The 25082-nt window shown below is 30.8% G+C and overlaps 1 protein-coding gene across 1 annotated transcript in view; it reads right to left on the reverse strand.

Moving 5' to 3' along the window:
• LOC117172805 (monocarboxylate transporter 12) overlaps nt 1–25082 on the reverse strand; it is a 42113-nt gene that overhangs the window by 5473 nt on the left and 11558 nt on the right. Inside the window, exons 2-5 of the mRNA XM_033361040.1 lie at nt 17853–18584; nt 6111–6254; nt 4913–5819; nt 2856–3076 (exon numbers count right to left, since the gene is read on the reverse strand). Coding sequence (XP_033216931.1) covers nt 2856–3076; nt 4913–5819; nt 6111–6254; nt 17853–18495 — 1915 coding nt within the window. The 5' untranslated portion in view covers nt 18496–18584. The remainder of the gene's footprint in view (nt 1–2855; nt 3077–4912; nt 5820–6110; nt 6255–17852; nt 18585–25082) is intronic.

Genomic DNA, 25082 nt, shown 5'->3' on the forward strand with positions numbered 1-25082 from the left:
TACAGAAAGATCGGGACAGGTTCGATTGCAGGACCGTAAACAGTTTCTTTCGCCATATTCCTGCACAGGCACCGTCAAGATTACCTGTCCAGGTTTGTGTGTAGAATCGCGTCCAGAAACATGTCCAGGATCCTCCGAGATTCATGTAGAGGAATGTTCAGCCGGGGTCGGTCCATTGACTCGTCATTTGAAAATATACGCTCGGAAAAGTAGTAAAAAAAGTAAAATTCGTCTTTTTATGAAAAAAGGATACTTTTGAGATTTTCAAAAATAAGTCAGGGTCCTACGAAATCTTTAAAAATCAGGACATGTGGTGCTAAATCAGTACGTTTGGTAATTCTCATTATTGAGAAAATTCTCGAGGATATTGAAAAAATTAAATAACTTCTCAAAGCAGAATTTAATTAAATTTTGTAGCAATTATCTGCTTGATAGCCTTGAAACTTGAATCGAAACTATATTCCTGAATATTATCACCGCTTGCACATCTCTAGGCTAACAAGAGAAAAGTTTCAGACTCTCATGGACTCATCTATCTAGTACTATATACAATCGATAAACCAATAGAGTAATAGACCAATGTCAGATTCGCTATAGACGATTTTCTAAAAAGTAAAAATAAATTATGAATAAATAATTATTAAAAAAAAAATTAAAACAGAATTAAAAATTAGATATCAAGACGAGAATATTTATTATTCAATATACAATAAAGTAAAAGCGAATTGTTCAAGTCTAGGAATTGTGTGAATCAACACGTGGAGAATTTCTGTCCTTGATCTAAAAATACAGATTGTCATCCTCGACCCTAGGTCGTTTTTAAAAAGCTGTCGTTTTAGTCCCTATTTCGATTAATTGCTTGTTTTTATTGTTTTCTAAAGAAATACCTGCAGCCATTAGTTCGATTGAAAATAAAACAAAGAATAAAGAACAAATAGGAATATAGGATAGATTTTTTCTAGTGCTTTCGAATTCACTTTAATTATTGATAGAAGGTCCTTTAAGTAGAGGCCTTTACAATTCGAATAAATTCTAATTTTACTAAAAAAATCGACTATTTAGACGAAAATTTAATTCTTTTATTAAAATTGTAACTATTTTCGAATTTTTCAACTAAAATTATGAATCTTCAACAAGAAGAATGAATTTCGAACAAAGTAGTTCAACCAAATATTTGGTTGAAAATTCGTATTTTTTGGTTGAATTGAACTACTTTTTTATGTATAATTAAATTTTTTGGTAAAATATCAACTATTACATTTTTGGTCGAATATTATTTTTTTTTTCTGAAAATTAAACTACTACATTTCGGGTATAAAATATCTCACTATTTGGATAAAAATTCATTTTTTTTTGTTGGTTAAAGATTCATCATTTTAGTTCAAAATTAGCGGTTTTAACTGAAAATTTAACCATTCCATTTTTTGTGAAAAATTTAGATAAATCTCTTGGGTAGAGACTTCAAATAATTAGATGAAAAAGAAATATTTTTTTTGGTTAACGATTCATCATTTTAGTTAAAAATTCATATCTTTTGTTCAAGATTTAACTATTTTCTTGAAGATTTTTTTTTAGTTGAAAGTTAATTTTTTAAAGTGAAAATATAACCATTCCTTTTTTTCTTCTAAATTTAGCTTTTTTAGTTAAAAATAAGTTTATTTTGTTAAAAGCTCGTATTTTTTAAAATTATTTTTGTTGGGAATTTATATTTTCAAGTTGAACATTTAACTGTTTTGTTTAAAATTTCTATTTCCGGGTTGGGAACTCAACTGTTTTGCAGGAATTTTGTATTTTTGTTTTAAAAATTCAACATTTTGGATTAGATTTTTTTTCCTTATTGACCGGAAAATCTTTCTTGGTTGAAGAATCAACTCTTTTGTTGAAAATTACTCTTATTTTCTGAAGATTGTTCTATTTTGGTTGAAGATTCAACTATTTTGTTGAAAACTCGCATTTTTTGGTTTATTTAAACTGCTACTAATATAAAATAAAAATATTTTATGGCTGAAACATCACCTATTACATGCATGTATATAATTCCTGGAAATGAAACCAAGAATCCAACAACCAAATTTGGACAACCACCATACAATTTTTATTTTTAGGAATTCTATGCATTAACTTGATGTTTGGACGTTAAATAAGACTTTAATTTGATTTTAATCTAATTTAAATTTCCTAAATTCTAACTATTACATTTAACGTTGGGAATTTATCTCTTTCGTTTAAAAATAAATTTTTTTGGGTCTGAAAATATATGTATTCTATTTTTGTTTAAAAATTAATTTCTTTGGTTGAAAATTCATTCTTCTAACTTAAAATTAAATTCTTCTATTTTTTGTGGTAAACTAATCTTTTTTAGTTGAAAATTCAACTATTTGGCTTAATATTCATGTATTTTGTTGAAAACTTATCTTTTTAGTTGCGAATTGATCTATTTGATTAAAAATTTATTTATTTTGTTGAATGTAAAATTTTTTTGCACAGTCATCGCAAATAATTCTAAAAATTTTCATATACCTTTCCAAGTTCCAAGAATTTGCAAGAGCGTTAAGAAGTTTCAAAAAATTTTAAAAGATTTCAAAGATATGAAATATTTTAGGTTATTTTAAAAAATGCCAAGGAATTAGGTTTTAATTATTTTTAAATATGATCAGATTCCCTATAATTTGACGGACTTTAATAACATTTTTATATATTTTAAGAATTTATTAACAAGAAGTAGGAGGGTACGTAGTAATTCAAGGATTTGAAGATATTTTCAATTCAGGACATTTTGCTAATAAAGTTTTGTGGAACCCTGAGAAGAATTAAATTTGGATTATGGTTGTAAAGATAGGAGACATTGAAATTACCTGCGAGTGGTGGAATCGAAATGGCCCCAACACTTTGAAACATTCTGACGAGGCCATAACTGGAAGAAATTTTGTCTGTTCCATACTGATCAGCAAGAAGAACAGGAACCAAAAGGAACCAACATCCCAAACAGAGTCCATACATGCCAACAGAACATGCCAAAACGTAGAAAGAATGGGCCATTGGAATTGCTAATACCGACACACCAGCTCCAACAATACTGAAAAAATAATGCAATTATTTTAACTTAATGAATTAAATTATTAATTAAAATATAATTAGGTCGATAAAGCACCCCCTTCTCCCATAATTTCTTCCTTTTACTTCCCCTTTCCTCCTTCACCCTTCTCTCCATCTACTTCCCTAAATTCACTCCCCTCATTTCACACTCCATCTTCAGCCATCATTTTCCCTCTCCTACTTACCCGCAGTACCCAACTAGCACTTCCTGCACCTTTCTCACTAAACTTCCTCACTTCCAATTATTTCCCGTACTTCCCTTCACTTGTACTACTTCTTCTCCATATGTCCCCATCACTTTTTATACTTCGGCGTCCCTAACTTCACCCTAATTTCTCCCTAATTCCTCTATGTTTCCCTTCCCTTATTTCCTCTACTTCCTCTGCACATATTACTTTTTACTTCCCTTCTTCTCATTTCCCCTAAATCCTCTCCCTTATTTGCCCTCATTTCCTATACTACTTCACCCCTAATTTCTCTCACTCCCTCTACCACCTAATTTTCCTCACTCCCCTTACTTTTACTCACCTAACTTCTTCTAATTCTCCTCCCCTTATTTTCCCTCGCTGCATCTACTTCACCTCTTTTTACGTCCCTAGACAGCACTCACCTTCTTCTATTTCCCTTCCCCGTCATTCATTTTCCTCCTCTACTCGATCGCACTAATCTAAACTATTGCTAAGCTACCACCCTAGATCCTACCCTACTGCCCTCCACTTTACTCAGTCACTTCCAATCTTTTTACTATTTACCCCGACTTCTCTTTCCCTTATTTCCGCTCACTTCCTCTAATAGCCCTCCACTACTTTTCCCTCGCATCCTCTAATTCCTCTTCTCTCATTTTCCACACTTTCCATACTATCCCTTCCATCTTTTCCCACATTTTCCATACTACCCATCCCCTCATTTTCCCTCGCTTCTACTACTTTTCCTCTTTTCATTTCCCATTGTTTCCCTACAACTCCTCCCCACATTTTCCCTCGATTCCTCTACTCGTACTGCTTTTCCTCTTATTCCCCACACTGTCCATACTATCCCTTCCATCATTTCCCATAATTTACATATCATACCTCCCCACACGTCCACTCAATTCCACTACTTTCCCTTCTTTCATTTCACGCACTTTCTATAATAGCTCTCCTCTCATTTTTTCTCGCTTCATTTATTTTCTCACCTCTTATTTCCCACACTTTCCATACTATCCCTCCCATCATTTCCCACATTTATCATACTACCCATCCCTTCATTTCCCCTTACTTCTACTACTTTCCCTCCTTTCATTTCCCACACTCTCCCTACTACTCCTCCCCACATTTCCCCTCGCTTCCTCTACTCGTACTGTTTCTCCTCTTATTTTCTACACTATCCATACTAACCCTTCCATCATTTACCACAGTTTTGATACTACCCCTCCCCTCATTTCCCTCAACTTCCCAACTCTTATTTCAAAGGTAACCATTAAAAACCGTAGAACTTAAAGAATTTTTGTTCGTTTTTGTATTACCTTAGAGGTAGAAAACGAATGGGTTCCGGAAAAGAAGGGAGGATGTGACTTTTTTGGGTATATTTAGATACCGAATACCTAGGAAGATGAAATTTTTGTATTTATCTTTGGACATCAAATGAAACTATTTTAAGCCCTAAAACTTCACTTTTGTAAGTTAGATTATTCTTATGGTATTTTTTCTGTCCTTAGGGATTGAATTTGTTTAATTTGGCGCAATTAACTTATTTTTGTCAAACAAGTAAGATCGTATTCCATGGTTCTATGGTCACGTAATCTACAAGTTAGTATATAATCTTGAAAATGCCTGACCTTCCAATGTATCCTTTCCGTCTATCAAAAAGCTGCAGATCCGATAACCAGCCAAGCCCCAACCTTCCACAAAGATCAAGAGTTGCTGATATAGCAACAAGATATCCAGCCTCAGATTTTGTATATCCAGAAGCGTGAACATAAGCTGGAAGATAGTACAACATATAGGGACTTCCGGTCGACATCAGCATCACAGAGAGACACATCATGATGAATTGAGGGTTCTTTAAAAGTGTCAGATCAAGATACTGGGCCACTTTTTGTGCCAGTGATTTTTTAATTGTCTCTTCCTCAGCTAGATTTTCTACCGGCAATGGTGGACAAACAGCCGTAACTGATGATTTCAGCGACCTGAGTGAAGATCTGGCTTTATAAACACAAGTAGAATCAGTCGAGAGATCTTCAACACTATGCAAAATACTGGAGCTTCGAATCTTCGGTAGTGGCTTCAACCTGAGACCTTCTCCCATAATATCTTTTTCTTCTTCACTATCTGTTAGCTCTAAAGTCACAGTATTGTTCTGATGAAAAAGCTCATTCAGCAGATTGTTTTTCGTTGTTGGATCGTTCGCAAAAAGAAGATCCAGCTTCTGCTGTTTAGTTGGCAAAGGTTCCAGAATTTCTTCTGGGTTTACAGTCTTCTCTGGAGATGGTTGTTCCACGTAGTTGTTCTCCAGAGGCCTGTAGAGAGTTGCACTCACACAGACATGGAGCATGCACCCACCGAGGAGAAGAAGTGTTCCGTGAAATCCAAAATTGGTCACTAGAGTTTTTATCATCAGAGGCAAGACGAAACTTCCGGCTGCTGTTCCGGATACACAAATTCCATTTGCGAGGGCGCGATGCTTGTCAAAATATTGGGAAACTAATATGATGCCTGGAGTTGTTGACAAACCACCTCCAATTCCTGAAAAATGAGCAAATGTGATCAGTAGTATAAGTGCGAAATTAGGGGAAGACCTACTGACCGAGAATGTTTGTGTTCGATGATAAGTTAACGTTAGTCGGTATTATCATTAGTCGGTAATGTACATCATTACCGGCTATGGTAATACCGACGTCGGTAACTTAGAATGGAAGAGAACATTGCTCGGTCAGTAAGTGTTCGCGTAATTTCATAGCTATACTGCTATTATCCAAATTTATTTTATTTCAGTACCCAGAAAATTTATTCCTTTTGCAGTTAACTTTTTTATACCTGTAAGAACTCCAAAAGTGAAAAACAGATGAATCAAGCGAGTAGCAAAGAAGCTAATGGTTAGTCCCAGGGCGCAAAAAAGACCCCCGATAAAGACCACTGCTCGGCAGCTGTATTTTTGGCACAACATGCTTGTCACTGGTGCTACAATGTAAATTTGTAAACAACATTAATTTATAGTAAGTATAACATATAAATAATAAACCTTAATTTTCAATATTATTTCGGGGAACCCCATTCCGGATTAACAAGAGACAAATAATATAAAACATATGTCAGACTCAGATTTATTGCTTAGAAAAATTTGTTAATGACTGAAGCATTTTTAATTTTGTTTGAATTTTAATATTTTCGTTTCAGAAGAATCTAAGGTTTCCATAATAAGTTTTAGCGTTTGCCTTAGTTTTAATTAATTACGTAAAATTTATTGGAGAAACCGAATTTTTCGATAATTTTTCCTACATTCCTTTTCCAGATTCCTCCTAATTTCCCCTACTTACTCATTTCCTCCTTCTTATTTTACCCCATTTGCCCACTTTCTCTCATTTCCCCTACTTCTTCTTATTTCCTCTACATCACCTTATTTCCTCTAATTTTCTCAACATTCCTTCCCCATATTTCCACTACTTCTCCTACTTCCCCACCCCTAATTTCACTACAATTGATCTACTTTCCGTGCACCCATTTACCATACCCTCCCTTACCATGATTTCCCCTCATTTCCCCTATTTTCTCAACCTTCATTTCCCTCAATTCCTCTTATTTCCCCAATCCCCACTCATTTCCTCTCACCCCTCTCCATTTCTCCTTCTTTTTAAAACTTTTATATTTAAGGGTTTGAAATTCAACAGTTTGGTAGAAAATGGATGTATTTTGTTGAAACTTCATTTTTTGCAAACAAAAATAAATTTTTTTGAATTGAAAATATAACTATTCCTTTTTGGTTTAGTTATTTTTTGGAAGAAAATAAATCTTCTTGGCTGACAATTAATTGTTTGGCTGTCGTAAATCCAACTATTTGGCTTATTATTAATTAATTTGTTTGAAGATTAATCTTTTTTGGTATAAAATTATTCTTTTGGAAAATTTACATTTACGTTGCAAATTCATTTTTTTGGTTAAAATTTTAACTATTACGTTGAAAATTTGATTTTTAATTAAAAAGTAATGTTTTTAACTAAATATAAAAATTATTTATAAAAACTGTAATGGTTCGTATTTATACTGAAAAAGAAAAATTTTTGACTAAATTTATTGAAATTTTTAAGCAAAAAGTTAATTTTTCATTATTATGAGTAAATTTCCAAAAACATATTTCAAATTATAACCAAAAGTTCAATTTTAAAACTTAATAGTTGAGTTTTTAACCGAAAAGAATTAATTTTTTACCAAAAAGAAACAATGCTCAACAAAATACATGAACTTTTAAACAAATAGTATCCATTTGTCCATTTATTCATTTTAGTTAAAAATTTATTTATTTTGTTAAAAAGCCGTCTTTTTGGACTGAAACTTCAATTATTTCTCTAGAATGTTTATATTTTCGGATTATAAATTCTACTTGTGTGCGGAAAATTTATATTTCTCGGTTTAGTTTTAAACTGTTTAGAAATTAAAATTAATATATTTTTTTAGAGAAATATGGACTTTCACACCTTTTGTTAAAGTTGATTTTTGACAATTTATTTTTTTACAGAAAATTTAGACATATTTCTTAGTTTAGCCCAACTGTTTTTGATTTAAAATAAAAACGTTAATTGGTAAAAATATGAACTATTACACGTACTCTTCACCTTAATATTTTTAATTTTTAGTTGATATTTCATGTATTTGGTGAAAAATTATTATTTTTTGGGTGAAAATATATCTATTTTGTTAAAAAATTAATCTGTTTGGTTAAAAATGGAACTATCTCGTTCCAAAATCATTGTATTCAGGTGAAAATTTTTGTAACGAAACATTTAACTATTGTATTTCAAATTAAAAATTGATATATTTAATTCAACTATTTGGTTAAAAATTAATTATTTTCCTTGAAGATCACTTGAAGAAAAATTTATTCCTTTGATTGACAATTTAAATACGTATTTTCTTGAAAATCCTTTTTTTTTTGCTGTTGTTGAAAATTACTTATTTTTAACTGAAAATTTAAATTTTATTTTTCCTATAAATTTATCTTTTTTATTTGAAAATTCATTCATTTGATTGAAAACTTGTCTTTTTGGGTTAGAACGAAAATTATTTTATTAGAAAATTTATATTTTCGGGTTTAAAACTAAACTCTTTTGTTGATAGTTCATATTTTTCGTGGAAATATGAACTATCGCAGTTTTGCATGAGAGCTTATTTTTGTTTGGTTGAAGATTTGTGTATTTTGTTGAAAATTTTTTTTTTTTTTGAACGAAATTAATTTTTTTTCAACTCAAAATTTTAAATGCTATATCTAGTTAAAAATGAATCTTGTATGCTAAATATTGAAATATTTTATTAAAAATTATAGTATTTTGTTAGAGAATTGTTTTTTCCTGAACTTAATATTTCTAATTGAAAAAATTTATCTTCTGAAGTGGAAAAGTCATATTTTTTTGTAATAAATTCAACCATTTGGTTTAAAATACAAACTTTTTATTTGAAGTTTGATCACTTTAGTTAAAAATACTATTCCATTTTTCTTGTAAATTTATCTGCTTTTAGTTAAAAATTAATTTATTTCGTTGAAGATTCATATTTTTTGGTAGAAATATCAACTATTATACTTTTTGTTCAGAAATTATTTTTTCTTCGATTTGAAATTCGTGTAATTTGTTTAAATTGAATTTTAGAAAATCCATTGTCTTGATTCAAAATCTATCTGTTTGGTTCAAAATTGAGATAAGAATTTGCATTTAAATTAAAAAAAGCTGCTTACATCGGATTCTGATAGATTTTAAGAGGAGGTATTAAAAGCTTTCAAACTTGGAATTATCTGGAAGAGAAGGTTGTTATGTAATATATTCATTCAAGACTATAAAGCTCACATTGTTACGTAAATCGAGAAAATCTGCGATTATACTCTATTTCCTTTCAATTTCCTGAACATTCCAAAGGCCTTGAAGGCAATCTTTTCGATTTCAGATTAATCGCTCTTGAGCTGTTATATTTCAGCTTTATTTATATAGATTTTTTTTCCTTAAAAAAATTCCACTGATATTTGGAAAATTGACCAAATATTCTTAAATAAGGATCATAGGGGTTCATTATATTTCAGTTGTAGGTAACAAAAATGATTTCTTTAGCGAGAAAATTTTCTTGACAACTAATCCAAAAAATATATATAGGGTTTCAAGTCCAAAAAATAAAAAAAAAAAACAGTTGAGTTTTCAACCTAAAAATATGAATTTTTAACTAAAAAATTAATTTTTAACAAAATTTTGAATCTTAAAACCAAGACACTAATCTTCTAATAAAAACTTTTTCAATTAAATAAATTAAGTTTCTATTAAAATAATGAATCTTTAAACAAAACAAAGTAATTAAGAACCCAATACACGAATTATCCACAAAAAAGATTAATTTTCTATAAAAAATATAATACTTAAAATTTCAGTTGGCAAAATAAATTTCACCAATCAGAAGAATTTTTAACTAAAAAAGATATCTTTTCAACAAAAAACGGAATAGTTAAATATTGAATTGAAACAATTAATCTTCAATGAAAAAAGAATTTTTAATACAATAGTTGAATCTTCAACCAAGGAAATTAATATTCACCGGAAAAATAAATTTTCAACGAATAAGGATAATTTTTTACCAAAAAAAATTTCACTAAACACATTAAGTCTCAAACAAATAGACGAATTATTAACTAACAACTGATTTTCAATAAAAAAAAAACGAATTTTGAACAAAATAGTTTAAATTTACACAAAAGAAGCCAGCAAGATGGATTTTAAAAAAATACGAATCTGGAAGCAAACAAAATTAATTTTGACCAAATAGTTGAAGTTTAAACTGCTAAAGATTAATTTTTAATTAAAAAAAGAGTAATGGAATATTCAGTAGAAAAAAAATTTTAATTAAAATAAAATTATGTTTGAAAAAATAGTTAAATTTTTGACAAAAAAATCAATTTTCAACCAAACTTTTTCATTAAAAAAGATTTCAGTTTTTAACATAAAATGGAACAGTTGAATATTAATTTAAAAATTACTTTTCAATAAAAAAAAATTTTTTTCAACAAAATAGTTCGATTCTATGCATAAGAAATAAATTTCCGCCAAACAAGATACATTTCTCAACGAAGAATAATAATTTTCCACCAAAAAAAGATGAAGTTTTAACAAAATCCATAAATTCTCAATCAAATATTTCAATTATTAATAAAAGAAGATCGATTTGGAACAAAATAATTAAATTGAAACAAAAATATATTTTCAGCCAACAAGATTAATTTTCCACAAAAAAAAGGAATGTTTAAAAAAAATGAATTTACAAGCACATAGTCGAATAGTCAACTAAAAAATATCAGTTTTGTATCTAAAAAAAAATAGTAAATTTTTCAGTAAAAAAAATTTTTCAACCAAATAAAACGAATTTTCAAGCAATTAGTTAAATTTTCAACCAAACAGATAAATTATGAACCAAAGAAAAGTATTTCTTCCAAAAAAGACGAATTTTCAACGGAATAGTGGAATTATCAACTAAAAATGGTAAGTTCTTAACGCAGAATGGAATAGTTAAATTTAGAGCTAAAAACATAATTTTCAATAAAAAACAAATTATCAATAAGATAGTTGAATTTTAAATCAAAGAAATCAATTTTCTATGACAAAGATACAATTTTCAATCATTTCGCCTAATTCTCATCACTTCTACTTACTTTCTATATTCTTCTCTCCTCATTTCCCCTCATTTCCTCTAATTTTCCCTCTCCTTATTTCCCTACCTTTCCTCCGATTACTTCCTCTTACTTACCCTCTCCTAACTTTCCATATATCCCCACCATTAAATTTATATAACTTTTTCGACTTCCCCCCACAAAATTCTGCTTACTTCTCCTACTACCCCTACATCTCCACCCCTCACTTCCTACATTTTCCCTCTCCTCACTTTCCCTCCTGGGACAAAAGTAAAGTGAGAATGAGTAATTTTAGGCATTTTGAATTAAATTATAAAGAGATAGCATAATTTTTTAATCTATGTAATCTTTTTCATTATTCAAACTTACTGAGGTATTTTTGGGTTTAATTGAGATCTCTGAAGCGATTATAATGTATTGTTGAAAATTCGAGGGTTGCCTACAAACTTATTAAAAACATTCGATTTCGATTCAGGGTCAAGTTCTGAAACCAGGCCTTATCTTGAAGTAATTAATATTCTTTAATCATGTATATCCAAAGTTTAACATGCAATCTTCTAGATGAAACTAAGTTTTAGGTTTTAGAAGAACATGCAATCTATAATTTTAAATAGCGAAACAGGGTCTAAAATGTTTCAAATTTCGGACTAGGCATTTTTTGTATGTTGACACTCTCACTCCACTTACAAGACGCCAACAAAATATTTTTGAAAAAAGTCGAACTTTCAACAAAACAGTTGAATCCTCAACAAAACATATTAATTTTCAACTAAACTTTTTAAATAATTCTTATATAAAAAGGCTAAATTTGTACTAAGATTCATTTTCTACAAAAAAGACTCATTTTAAACTAGAAAAAAAAACAATTTTTAATCAAAATTAAAAAGTTCAACTTTAATTACAAATGATTTTTTTTCAACAACAAAAAATTCTTTAAAAATAATGAATCTTTAATTGAAGAATAAATTATTTGAAACCAAAAAAATTAATTTTTATAAAGTTCTTCAATTGTCAACCGAATTAAAAAAGGATTTTTAACAAAGCAGTTAAATTTTCTACCAAAATAGTATAATTTCCATCCCAAAAAGACCAATTTTCAAGAAAACAGTTACATTTTTTACCAACAAGATAAATTTTAACTGAAATGATAAAGCTTCAACCAAAAAAATTAATTTTTGAGAATGCTATTTGAATTTTCTATTAAAAACAAAATAAAAATATATTAATTTTAACTTACATAAAAACATTTGACTTCAAACAAAGAAGATAAATTTATAACAAAATAGTGAAGAATTTAATTTTTAACACTTTATTTTAACTTTCAACCAACTAGTTGAATTTTCAATCCCACAAAAATGAACTTTCAACCGAGGCGATTAGTTTTCTACCAAAAAAAGAAGAATTGTCAACAAAATAAAGAATTTTTAATAAAATAGACGGATTTTCAACACAAAAGTTAATTGTCAACGAAATACTTAAATGATCAAAAAAAATTATTTTTAATCAAAAAAGGAATTTTTTGTACAAAAATATTGAATTTTTAACCAAGTGAATGGATGAATTTTCGAACACAAGAATAAATTTATCAAACAAAAATGAAGAAATTTTTTCTTCCAAATTCATACTTTGGAGTTCAAAATTCTACTGAAATCTTTCCTGGATGAAAATTCAACAATTTTTGTCGTTGGAAATTTGTCTTTTTTGTTTAAAATTTCATTCGTTTTAGTAGAAATTTAATTTTTTTATATAAAAATGTAACTGGTTCAATTTAAACTTGTTTGGTTGAGGATTAAACTATTTTGTGAAAAATTAAACTACTTGGTTGAGAATTGAACCACGTTGAGACGCATAAATATTCCCCAAACTCCAAAAGACATAAGTTGCATTTGATCGAAAATCAATTTAGATAAAATACACATTTTCCATATTTTTTATTTATGTGGCCTAACTTTTAGATCACCGAATGTCTGTTTGCCAGAACATTTATTTATCATAATTTGTATTTAGTCTTATTTCTATTTGTAAAAATTGGTATATTTCATAATTTTAATTCTTTTTCGAATAACTAGATAACCTAATTTCTTTTTGCACGAATGGATAATATTATCGTAATTATTATCTACAAAAATTTTTAGTGAAACTAAATGCCATTTATCCTAAATATCACGTAACATAATTTCAACTTCTTCTAATTTGAATACAATTTAGGTTTAATTTTTTCGAATCACTATTTGCTATTATTTCCGTTTGCCCTAACTTTAATATAACCTAATTTTCGTTGCTGTGCAAGACTTCCTGGGGCACGGTTACTAAATAAGAGTAGGCGCCAAATTCAAATAAGAAACCTCTGCAAATACAGTAACCGCATAGAAGAAAAATACCAGAAGGTAAGTACAAACTAAATTATAAAAAAAAATTTAATTTTAATTTTATCATGTACGCAATATTATGTATCCGCCCCAAGGGAAGGAAATAGGAATAAGGTGTTCTGCAGGTTAGTAAACAAAGGTGAAACAGTAATTTATAATTACATTTCAAGATTGAGTAACTCCATACAGTTGTAGCATTATTAAAAATGAAGGATAAAATCAAGAAAAATATTCCCACTTTTAATTGTAACAATTTTTGAAACAGAACTACAGACGAACTTTAGAAATAAGATTTCAGGTTGAATTGTTAATTTAAAAATAGTTATTTAGGTTTTCATGTTTTGGCTTGTTCGTTACGCAGAATTTGTAATTATTATTTAATGCTCATGATGTAGGGTTTCGTTTAATTCTTTTACAATTCTCTAGAAAACCCTTTAATACGTTTTTAATAATCAAATTTTATATAAGAAACATAAATTTTATATAATTGAGAATTTGTGTACGTCTCAATTACAACTTTGTAAATTCAAATGTACCAAAATCATTTGCAAAGAATGTTGCAAGTAATAAAATAAGCCTTACAATTTCAGGTTTCAATCATCATTTCAACTTTTACCTGAATAGACAAAAAAAAATGCAAAGCGGTTACTGTATTTTTAGAGGGTTTTTTTTTTGAATTTGGCGCCTACTCTTATTTGGTAACCGTACCCCAGGAAGTGTTACACAGCGCCATCTTCACCTGACGTACTGACCAGACTAAATAAATATAGATGGGAAGCCACGACTTCAAAACTGAACGGAAGTTCGGCAGGACAAATGGAACTTCTGTTACTTGGAGATTATAGCGCGTGAAAGTTCGAATAGATCGATATTAGGTTAAATGGAAATTAGGAAAAATAGAAGTTTTTACAAATGACAATTCGGAGAAATAGAAATAAGGCCATGTGGAAGTTCGAGCAAATGATAATTATGACAAATAGAAATTTGCATAAATAAAAATTACGGTAAATGATTATTTAGAGCAACGAAAATTATGCTAAATTAAAATTAGGACAAATGAAAATTATTGCAAATAGTATTCGAAAACATTAAACTTAGATTATGTTTAAATTAGAAGATGTTAAAATTATGTTACGTGACATTTAGGATAAATGACATTTAGTTTCTATAAAAATTATTGTAGATAATAATTACGATAATTATCTATTCGTGCAAAAAAATTAGGTTAAGGTAAATGTCCCATTTTGGACGAGTGACCCAGTTTGTGCGAATGCTCACGTACTGCAGGTAAATCCGTGGCAATCTTAAAGTTTATGACTCTAGGAATACCCGGTAATAAGCGTAGAATAGAGGAAAATTAATATTTTCAGATTTCAGCGCAAAAGTGAAGATTATTCTATTATTTTAAATGCGCGATTTTTCCATCTGTCTAAAATGCCACAATAAGAATAAGATACCCGCTAAACTTATTCACTTGTATTTCCATAGTGACCGCCACACAGTTTTCTATTCTCCCAAAGAGAACGTGTTTTCAATATATTTAATTCCTTTCAATTGTACCGGGAACGCACCTCACAGAGATATTTTTTATTCCTCAGAACTGGTCATATTTTGATTTGATTTCATTCCTTCTAATAAGTTCACAAAATATGTGTAATAAATTCTTTTAATTCCTTCATGCGGAATGTAAATTCTGAAATTTTAATTCTCACCAATTCTACTATGCCTCTCTAGAGTTAAAATTATTTAAATTCACACATTTACATAGATTTATTTGTTGCATTTTTAAGACGTTTAAATAAATGATTAAAATATAAATAAATATAAATTTGAATATTTTTCGAATTTATAAGTTATAAAAAGATTTAATAATGAAAAATACGTTTAATAAATGCTTTCGTTAAATTTTACTAAGTCGAGTAGTTTATTCACATACTAGAATGGATTAAAGATATTTTTGATACAGGTTTTATAGTCATTTGATTACGTTTTCGTGTTCTTTAAACGTTATGTAGTCACGTGTGTAGCCATCTATTGCCGATCGAGCATAATATTACACTCTGCTTGTTAGTTCGGGAGTTGACAGGTTGCGTAGTTTTTCGTTTCAACAGTGCTCCAAAATTTTTATGGCGCAAATGTTTGATTGAAAAGTAAGTATTAATTATAAGTTTTTCGAATGTGTTCTTCAATATAACTGAAAGCTAATGGATAATTCGGATATTTCCTACCGCCTTAATACGGACGAAAAAAAAAAACGATTGGAGGAATTTGTGCGAATGTTTACAAACAATAAGGTTACATAAAAATTAGGAGTTTTCAAAAGATAAACAGCACACTATTTCAATTCTGAAAGCTTTCTCCTGTTATGACACCTTTTTTCATTCATTTGTATTGCATAATTGATAAAAATGTGCGGGAAACGATTACAACAACAATGAGATAGCCAATTTAAAAATGCAAACGATAAAAATATATATATTTTTTAATCACTTAATTTATTATGCAGAAAAAGTTGTATCTTTAAATTTGGAAATTCCTAATGACAAATTAAATTAGGAGTCAGTTCTTATCAGTCACGATATCCCGCTACTGTAGGAAATATAACATGTCGTCACTCGACCAAATTGGGACATTTGATTCGTCCAAACTGGATCAGAGGAAAAATTCATTCGCCCAAATAGGTTACCTGGCGGACCGAAGGAACCGAATGGAGCCTCTGCAAAGTACCCGTAAAGACCCCATTGGGTCCATATTCGGTTCCTTTTTAAAAAATTCGAAAAAAAACAGCAAAATCAACGATAACAAGTTTAAAAAAAATATAAGACGTATAACGCCTGTTGACTGCTACACTTCAAACGCACCGCCTGTAAGTAACAGTCAACAGGCGTTATGCGTCTTATATTTTTTTAAACATTTTACCGTTGCAAAAAAAACTATTGCGATTATTCCGTGACCTTCTATAGGGAATTTTTACTTAGAGTCCGAATTTGAACAATTTAAAAGTTGATTTTGCTGTTTTTTCGAGTTTTTAAAAAAGGAACCGAATGGGGACCCAAGGGGGTCTCTACGGGTACTTTGTAGAGGCTCCGTTCGGTTCCTTCGGTCTGCCAGGATTCATTGGAACAGCATGAAATATTCTTTATTATTCAGTAGAAATGGTTTGTTTATATCGATATGCAGACAAAGTATTTATGAAAAATTTTCAAACTCTGCGGTATTAGGAACTTTGATCAATTTATAAGATTTAAAATACTTTTACAAGCGAAATACGCCAAACAATTCCTTACATTCACCCAAACAGGTGATCTAAAACTTAGGCCACATAATAATTTGGACTAATTAAAATTTTGGTTAGTGACAAAGGGGTCATTCACAAAATACGTGATACGTTTAGGGGTGGGTGGGGGTAAATAGGAAATATGGAAAATCGGTATTTTGTCTAAATTGTTTTTTGATCAAATGCAACTTATGTCTAGTGGAGTTTGAGGAATATTCATGCGCCTTATCACTTTATTAACAACTTATGTTTAGGTTAAAGATTCATAATGCTAGTAGAAAACTTTTCATATTTGGTTAAAAATTGTTTTTTTTTGTCGATTTTTTTAAACTGAAAATTTAACTATTCCAGTTAAAGATTCATCAGTTTAATTGAAAATTTATCTCTTTAGTTGCGGGTTAACTATTTTCTGAATGATTGACCTTTATTAATTGAAATTTCAACTAATTAGGTTGTCGGTTCATCTTTTTGCTTAAAAATTTAACTATTGTGTATCAAATTTTTTTTATTTAATAATTTTTTAACTGAAAATGTCAGGTTTCCATTTTTTGTCCAACCAGATATTTTTGTCGAACATTTAATCCTTTTGCAGAAAATTTATGTTTTGACTTGAAAGTTTAATAATTTCAACATTTTTCTCTTCCTTTACTTAATTTTAATTCAATTATTGTATTATATTTTAATTTTTTAATTTGAATATTTAATTTTTTTACTTTTTATTGAAAATGTATCCTTTTCGGTTAAAAAATGGACTATTTGTTTAAAAATGCATGTATTTTGTTGAAAATTAGTTATTTAAGGTTTTAAAAATTTCTTGCGGTACAAATGCTATATCTTTCGGTTGAAATATTAACTATTTGGTTAAAAAAACTACTGTGTTAGAAATTTTTTTCTTTATGGCAATTTCGGAAATTAACTTTTTAGCCACTATGGACTATTGTAGTCCATAAACAATCCCAAATTATAGAGAAAACCAAGACGCATTCAGATATCTACATTCAAAGGCACTTATCTCTATCAATTTGAGAAATATTCTCTTGAAGCTTTAAGGCGCTTCAAAAAGACTTGGGATGTAGAAACTGGCCAATTACGTCAACACGGATGAATCGTATGACCTAATATTTTCATCACGTAATTTAAAGGCAAGTAGTTTCCAATCTTAAAGCAGTGTTCAAGGAAAACCTGGTTGCCTCATTTCAAGATCAATAAACTATCGTTTGCATAGTACTAAATATAATATAAAATATAATTCCACTTACCCAAGGCAAGACAAAGACACGACAAAATCGCCGGAATCCAGGAAGCAAAGGATGCAGACGAGTCTTTGAAAGTCTCCATAACTTCGAGATACAGAACCCCGTAAGATTTCACTAATCCAGCGACCCAAAATTGAACAAAAAATGCCCCAAGAACAACAACCCATCCATATCCACCATCCAGAGGCACGAAGTTGGGATTTTTGATTTTATCATCACTCGCTTTTGGCATCTTTTTCTTCTTTTTTTTCCACTTCCTGCCACTCTCTTTGGAGGACCTCAACTCCCGAGATTTTGCAATCAAGGGTCTGGCTGTGAGACTCGAGATGGTTAAAAGATTGTCGTTATCCTCGTCCTCGATCGTTTCTGGTGGACTGAGATGGGGTGGAACAATGGGCGTCGAGTTTGCCGTTACCTGGACCATGAGGGAGGAGGGCCTCTTCGGAGATGATGTTGAAGTATTCAGTTCGAAAACTGGGGCAGAGTGGATGGAAAAGAGAGAGCCCAGCTGGTTCTGTTGGTTCATGTTCATATTCTCGTCCATGGTGGTCGGATTGATACCCTCCTGAGACGCGGCCGAGGTCGGTCCTCGATCCTCGACCGATCGACTCGAGTTTTGAAAACTCCATTCTCGGGGCAACGACATGTCTCGATTGATCTGCTTCCGGCACAAGAACCGGGATACATTGGAGTGTGTTTCTTGGGTACCTTTTCTTGTTTCACTGTCGAACTACCCTGCAAACAAATCAAATCGAAACAAGAAGATCAATTATTGTAAAATATAAGAAATTTAAATTAGAACAAAATCAAATTTAAAATCCTATTTCACGTACAATAATCAAGTTAATGTACGGAATTCCTAACAATGAAATCAAGAATACAAAAAACAAATTTGGACAAGCACCATAAAATGTTCCTATTGTAATTTAAAAAAAGAGAGGGTCTGTTCACTGAGAAGTCTGGAAATCTTAGAACTCTGAATGCGGCAGTTTCAATTGAATTCACATAGACAGTGCTAAGATTTCTTTGAGATTGCCGGGAGTGCTGAGATTTCCAGAATTTCTCACGAACGGGACTCTGCACGAGAAATAAGACTCGGCTAAGCTCGGCGGCGTGCGGATGGGTTCGGTTGTCAGCTTGACTCACCAATACAGTGAGCGCATCTCCCAAAACTTCCAGCGCGGCAGCTTGACATTTCTCAGCGACTAGCCCCTCGGAAAAAAGATAAAAATGTTCCTAAAAAAGAACAAGTTTTTCTCCCCTTTTTTTAGGACAAAAATAAAAAATAAAATGGAGAAGGTAACCAACCAATCAGCTTCCTTCTCTTTTTTGATTTCTTGTGGAATTCTAATAATAATATTTTTCTCAATTAACTTTTCGTGGGCAATGAATTAGAAAACGGATATTGTATGGAATTGACTGATTAATCTATCTTTAATGTTTTTTATTCCAAATTCTGTTTTATCTATCACACTTTTATTTAATCGTCTATTAATCTATTTATATGTAAATTCTTCAAATCTTATCTTTTTATGAATATCAATTCTTATATTCTAATTTTGTAATTACTTTCTCTTCTATATGAATCATTCTTTTCGCAGTTTATTGTATTTCGGCAAGTAGACTTGCTGACTGTGTATGTGAGTGTGCCTTTGAACACCTCAATCGTCGTCGACAAGCGAACACAGAAGAGCTTGATTCTTCTTTTCGTAAATCAAGACAGGCTTAATAATGATTAATTATCTTTTAAATGAAGGCGTTTCTAAGTGGATCATTATTAGTTGAATTTAACTAATGTATCAACTTATTTGTATTACCTATTTTCTCATACCATTAATAATAATTATTGAGATTGAAGAGCCTAATTCTACATCACAGTTCTGCAGTTTTTTATATTGTTTAAACATTCGTGGACAAAGTTGGTCCTTCGAGCCGGATACTCATTGCACAGTAAAAACTTGGGGGTATATTTTGTTGCAGTTAAAATTATAACGGTGTTCACTGTACTTCGGTAGGGATCCAAATATCTCTCGAATTTGGGGTAAGACATACCGAGTATTTAGGGTATGAAATTGCCACAAGGTGGGGTACGAAAGGTCAGACGTTACTGTTTTGAAATTTTGGCAGCTGTTGTCAAGGATGCCCATGCTCTTAGAAAAGTTGAAATTACCAGGGTTGGGTTTCCGATGCTCACTAATCTAGTTTATCGAATCTCTATTTCTAAGGCATGAATGTTTAGAATGTTTAGTATATTTTTCAAGTAATTATTTATTGCCAAAAAAGGGTAAATGCTCGAGTTATAAATATAAATTTGCGTATTTTGTTGGCGAGCAGTTCAAATCAAGGTTCTGTTACTTTCATGCAAATAATTACGCAACAAACAGTACGAGAATTGAATAAAAATTTAAATACTGACAAAAAATAAATTATTATTTAAATTGTATAGTTTTATAGCTCCTAAATAATTATAGATTCAGTTCTCGTATTTTTAATTCTAATTTAAATAAGTATTTTTTTAATTAATGAAGTTAAACTTATTATTATAAATAATAATAATTTTAAAATGGTATCATAATATTTAACTTTAATAATAAAGTAATGCTTTGAAAAATATTTCAAACTTTCTAGATTGATGTCTAGCACAACAAAATTTGATCAAATTGAATTTGTACGTTTTCTTAATGTTTTTCCTAAATTTAGTTAAATCTGAGGATGCTATTATTACGCGTATAGAAAGACCTTTTCATCTTAAATACCGAACACCTTCATGCGTGGGGAATTTATCATCCATATGCTTTACTTTTCTAGTAATCTTAACATGCCTATGCTTTTCTATGTATTCTGATTAAGGGAATGTGATACTGAGAAAATTGTCGATTTTACCAGTTTTAGGTTCCCCGGCTTTTTTCTAGAATAATCAATATTTTGTCTTAAAAATTTAGGAAATGATAACGAACATGCTAACGGACGTCCCCGAACACTTTTTTTGTGTTGTTCTTATCAAAAAATTTTTGATATTGCTTACAACGTGTGTGTATATTTCGAGGTTATGTGTGTTACAATTCACCGGAGCGTTACTTCCAAACTACACAATATTTTTCGCCGAAAACTTTGGAATTGCAAATAAACATAGTAACTAATCTCCCGGAACTAACCTTGTTTGCAGCCAATCAAAAAAGTTTATTTCATAAATAATTTCCAGATTATCGGAAAGGCAGAGATGAAAAACAACGTAACCTCAAAATAATGCACATGCATAACATTTTTATTTAGCACAATAAATTTTTTTGTTATTATCCCTCAAAAAAGAGTCCGGGGACGTCCGTTATGATAATTTATAGAATCTCAAAATGCAGTTTTTAAAAATTTTCATTTTTGTGGAAAAAGCCGGGGAAACTGTAAGTATTACATGCCCTTAAGGTATGAAGTAATTAAGATAAAAAGTTATATTGTGAGCAAACGCGGATATCTCGAGCATTCGCAACAGTGATTCTTGTGTATTTTTAAATTGACACATGGCCTTACATAACGTAAAAATACACAGGAATAACTACTGTGCATGCCAGAGATATCCGCGTTCTGCCACCACTAACTGGGGCTGGGGGATAAGCTATCTCTCTCGCACAGAAACATGATTGGTCTTTTCAATTTTGCTCCATAAATAGCTCTTTTCTTACGTATACATCTAAACTATTTACCCTTCATTTAGAGGGGAGCGGTAAACAGCCAATCAGATCGCTGCGCAAGACAGATAACTTATCCCGCTAACTCATAGTCTGTCTCTTTTATTTTTCCAATAACTCTGATATTGCCTGGTTCCCTCCAGTTATATATGTGCTAAGATTTCTAATATTAAGTATTTCAAGTTGTGATGTCAGCTAGCAAGATGTCTGTACAATGAGGGCCAAGTAATAATACAGATACCAGAGGATAAAACCTAATTTAGTTTATAACTTGAGAAAAAAATGTTTTTCACAGTTAAAAAAAAACAATTTCATGATTAAATTAAATAGTTGTTAATTAGTTAATTAGTCTGAATACACTTATCGTAAAAAATAATTATTTTCCAAGTTATTATAAAAATAAAGTTTAGTCCCATGTGTTTGGTATTATTTTTATTCCGCAGCGTGCAAAATCTTGGATATCCCCACCTAATCTGGAATACCTAATGGCTCGATTTTACAAAGTGCGAACAACGTACCTGATAAATGTCAATGACCATGCCATACAATTAGCAAAGCTGTCAAACTATAAACAATGCATTTAGACATGGCTATTTCAAATCTTGAAAAGTATTTCAGAAGTTACGAACGCGTAGATTATTCGTCGATAATGACGTTTTTCATTTCGTACCCCAAGAAGCAGACACGTTGTACCACAAGTGATGGACACTTCGTATCACAAGTGATTGGGAATCTGTACCCTAAATTACGGTGTAGCATTCACACCGCAAGGGTAATTTCTGTTGCAGGTATATGGTACCCTGATATTGGTCCTTCATTAACACGTTCTTTTTACTGTGTGGTGCATTTTGGCGAATTGACGAATGTTTAACTTTTTGGTGCATTTTACTACAAGTCTTTGTGAGTGCAGTTGTAACAATTAGACAGTGTATACCGATAGTGTTCCTACCGGTACTATTCGGAGTGACTTGTGAACGTTGAGAATTGCAAGATTAAACTTGAGTGCATTGCAAACGGATAACTGCAGAAGATAAAAAAAATCGAGAGAACCGTCGACTTTCAAAGGATGGATCCAGGTTCGTAAGTTGTTTATTCGTGTATTTCGATATGCTTTGTATCTCATCGTGTAATTTCCCTTGGCAACGAGGCTTGTTTACTATTCCGGAGGAATGTCAACTTCAACAAGAAATAATAAATAATTAAAAATACTCTGAGACTCTAATTTTGAAATATTATTTCGCAAATGTGTTTATAAATTGTATCAGTGAAACCAGTTTTAATTGACAAATGATCATAGCTCCTTTATTGACTAATATTAATTGCTCACGTGTTCGTTCGAAAATGGTCTTGTGAATTTCGAATCGCTTCTCAAGACTATTAAAGTGTTTTAAATTACGACTCATGACTCTCGTGTAATATCGAATTCATGTAAATAAATCACGACAGTGCTTTTGTATCATTAGTGCATCGCGAGATTTGATATAAGTCAACTTTTAAAACGTCGACTCAATACTTTAATCATTTCGTACGTGTTTTTGCAGTTTTTCTGCTGTGTTCTACATTGACGTCAAAATTTTAATACAACAGGCGGAAATGTTCCTTCTCGAGCAATTGAAATTGTCTAATCGTATTAACGACTCGTTTGAAGGAGTTCGAACTCCTCATACGCGTGGTACTTGAGGAGTGGTACCAAACTTCAAAGGGATTGTACATCGATGCATTCGATTTCCTGTTTCAAAGAAATCATCAATTAATGTAATCCCTCGTATTTCTTCTAATTCAATTAAATCGGTTCCGAAAATAACTTTGCCGACATTTTCAGGTAATCACACTGAGTAGTCGCATTTCTCAGATTTATTCAAATCATTAATCGATGGAAATCCGGAAATCATGGATGTCGTGAAGTTACACCACTTAAAAACTAACCTATCTTGCGTCCTCTGACAGCAGAATCAGCTTTCGGTCTCAAGCAACTGGTCAACACAGAAAAAGAAAGTGTTGATGAAGCACCAATATCAGGGTACCATATATGTGCAACAAAATTACCCTTGCGGTGTGAACGCGGTGTCCGCGTCTTAGGGTACGAAATGAAAAACGTAATTCGGCGCATAATCTACGCGTTCTTAACTTCTTAAATACTTTTTAAGATTTGAAATAGCCATGTATAAATGCATTGTTTATTATTTTGACAGCTTTGCTAATTGTACGTCAAGGTATTTCAGATTAGGTGGGATTGTCCAAGATGTCTGCACGCTGAGGGCTAAACAATAATATTAAATACATGGGACTAAACTTTATATTTATAATAACTTGGAAAATAATTATTTTTCACGATAAGTGTATTCAGATATTATTTTTATTTTTCAAAAACTATTCAATTGAATAATAAAATTGATATTTTTTTTGTAACTGTGAAAAATAATTTTTTCCCAAGTTATTAACTAAACTAAAATTTATCCTCTGGGATTTGTATTATTGCTTGACTCTCTCACTTTTATCTTGAATAATTCGTACCTTAATAAGAATATATAGTGGAGCATAGATTACTAGAAAAGTAGAGCATATGGATGATAAATTCCCCAAGCATGAAGTTGTTCGATATTTAATATGAAAAGGTCTTTCTATACGCGTAATAATAGCATCTTCAGATTTGGCTGAAAAACAACATTAGAAAAACGTACAAATTCAACTTGGTCAAAATAAAAACTATTTGATCAAACTTTCTATTACAGTAGAAGTCCGAGAACTTGCCGTCCGTTAAGTGGATACTCCCCTTAAAACGTAATCACACGGACGTCACGCACACTAATTGTGATTCTCCCACTACGTGTGATAGTTTTCTAATAATTTGTGCCCATGAATTACGCATGCGCGCATCTAATATCGTGCCACTAGATGGGGCATCCAATAAGTCCGCAATTCGTGGAATTTTCCGCCCTTGCAGCCCCGAAGTTGGAAAGTTATCGAATTCGTACTGTACTAGACATCAATCTATAAAGTTTGAAATATTTTTCAAACTGTTACTTTATTATTAAAGTTAAATATTATGATACCATTTTAACATTATTTTTATTTATAATAATATGTACTTTTTGTTTCATAATTATTTTAATGGAAGTAACAGAACCTCGATTTGAACTTCTCGTCAACAAAATATGCAAATTTATATTTATAATTCGAGAATTAAACCTTTTTTTGGCAATAAATAATGCCTTGACAAAATATAATAAATATTCTAAACATTTATGCGTTAGAAAGAGAGATTCGATAAACTAGATTAGTGGGCATCGGAATCCCACCCCTGGTAATTTCAATGATGCTCATACATCAAAACCTAGTTTCACAAAGTGGAATCCGCATACCTTTAACTTTTCGAAAACTATGGAATGCTTGATATCAGCTGTCAAAATTTCAAAACAATAACATCTGAATTTTCGTACCCCACCTAGTCGGTATTTCGTACCCTTCATACTCGGTATGACGTACCCCAAGTTCGAGAGATATCTGAATCCCTACGAAGTTTTTACTGTGAATATCGCAATAGAAAATT

This window comes from Belonocnema kinseyi, chromosome 5 (assembly GCF_010883055.1).
Source record: "Belonocnema kinseyi isolate 2016_QV_RU_SX_M_011 chromosome 5, B_treatae_v1, whole genome shotgun sequence".
Taxonomy (NCBI): domain Eukaryota; kingdom Metazoa; phylum Arthropoda; class Insecta; order Hymenoptera; family Cynipidae; genus Belonocnema; species Belonocnema kinseyi.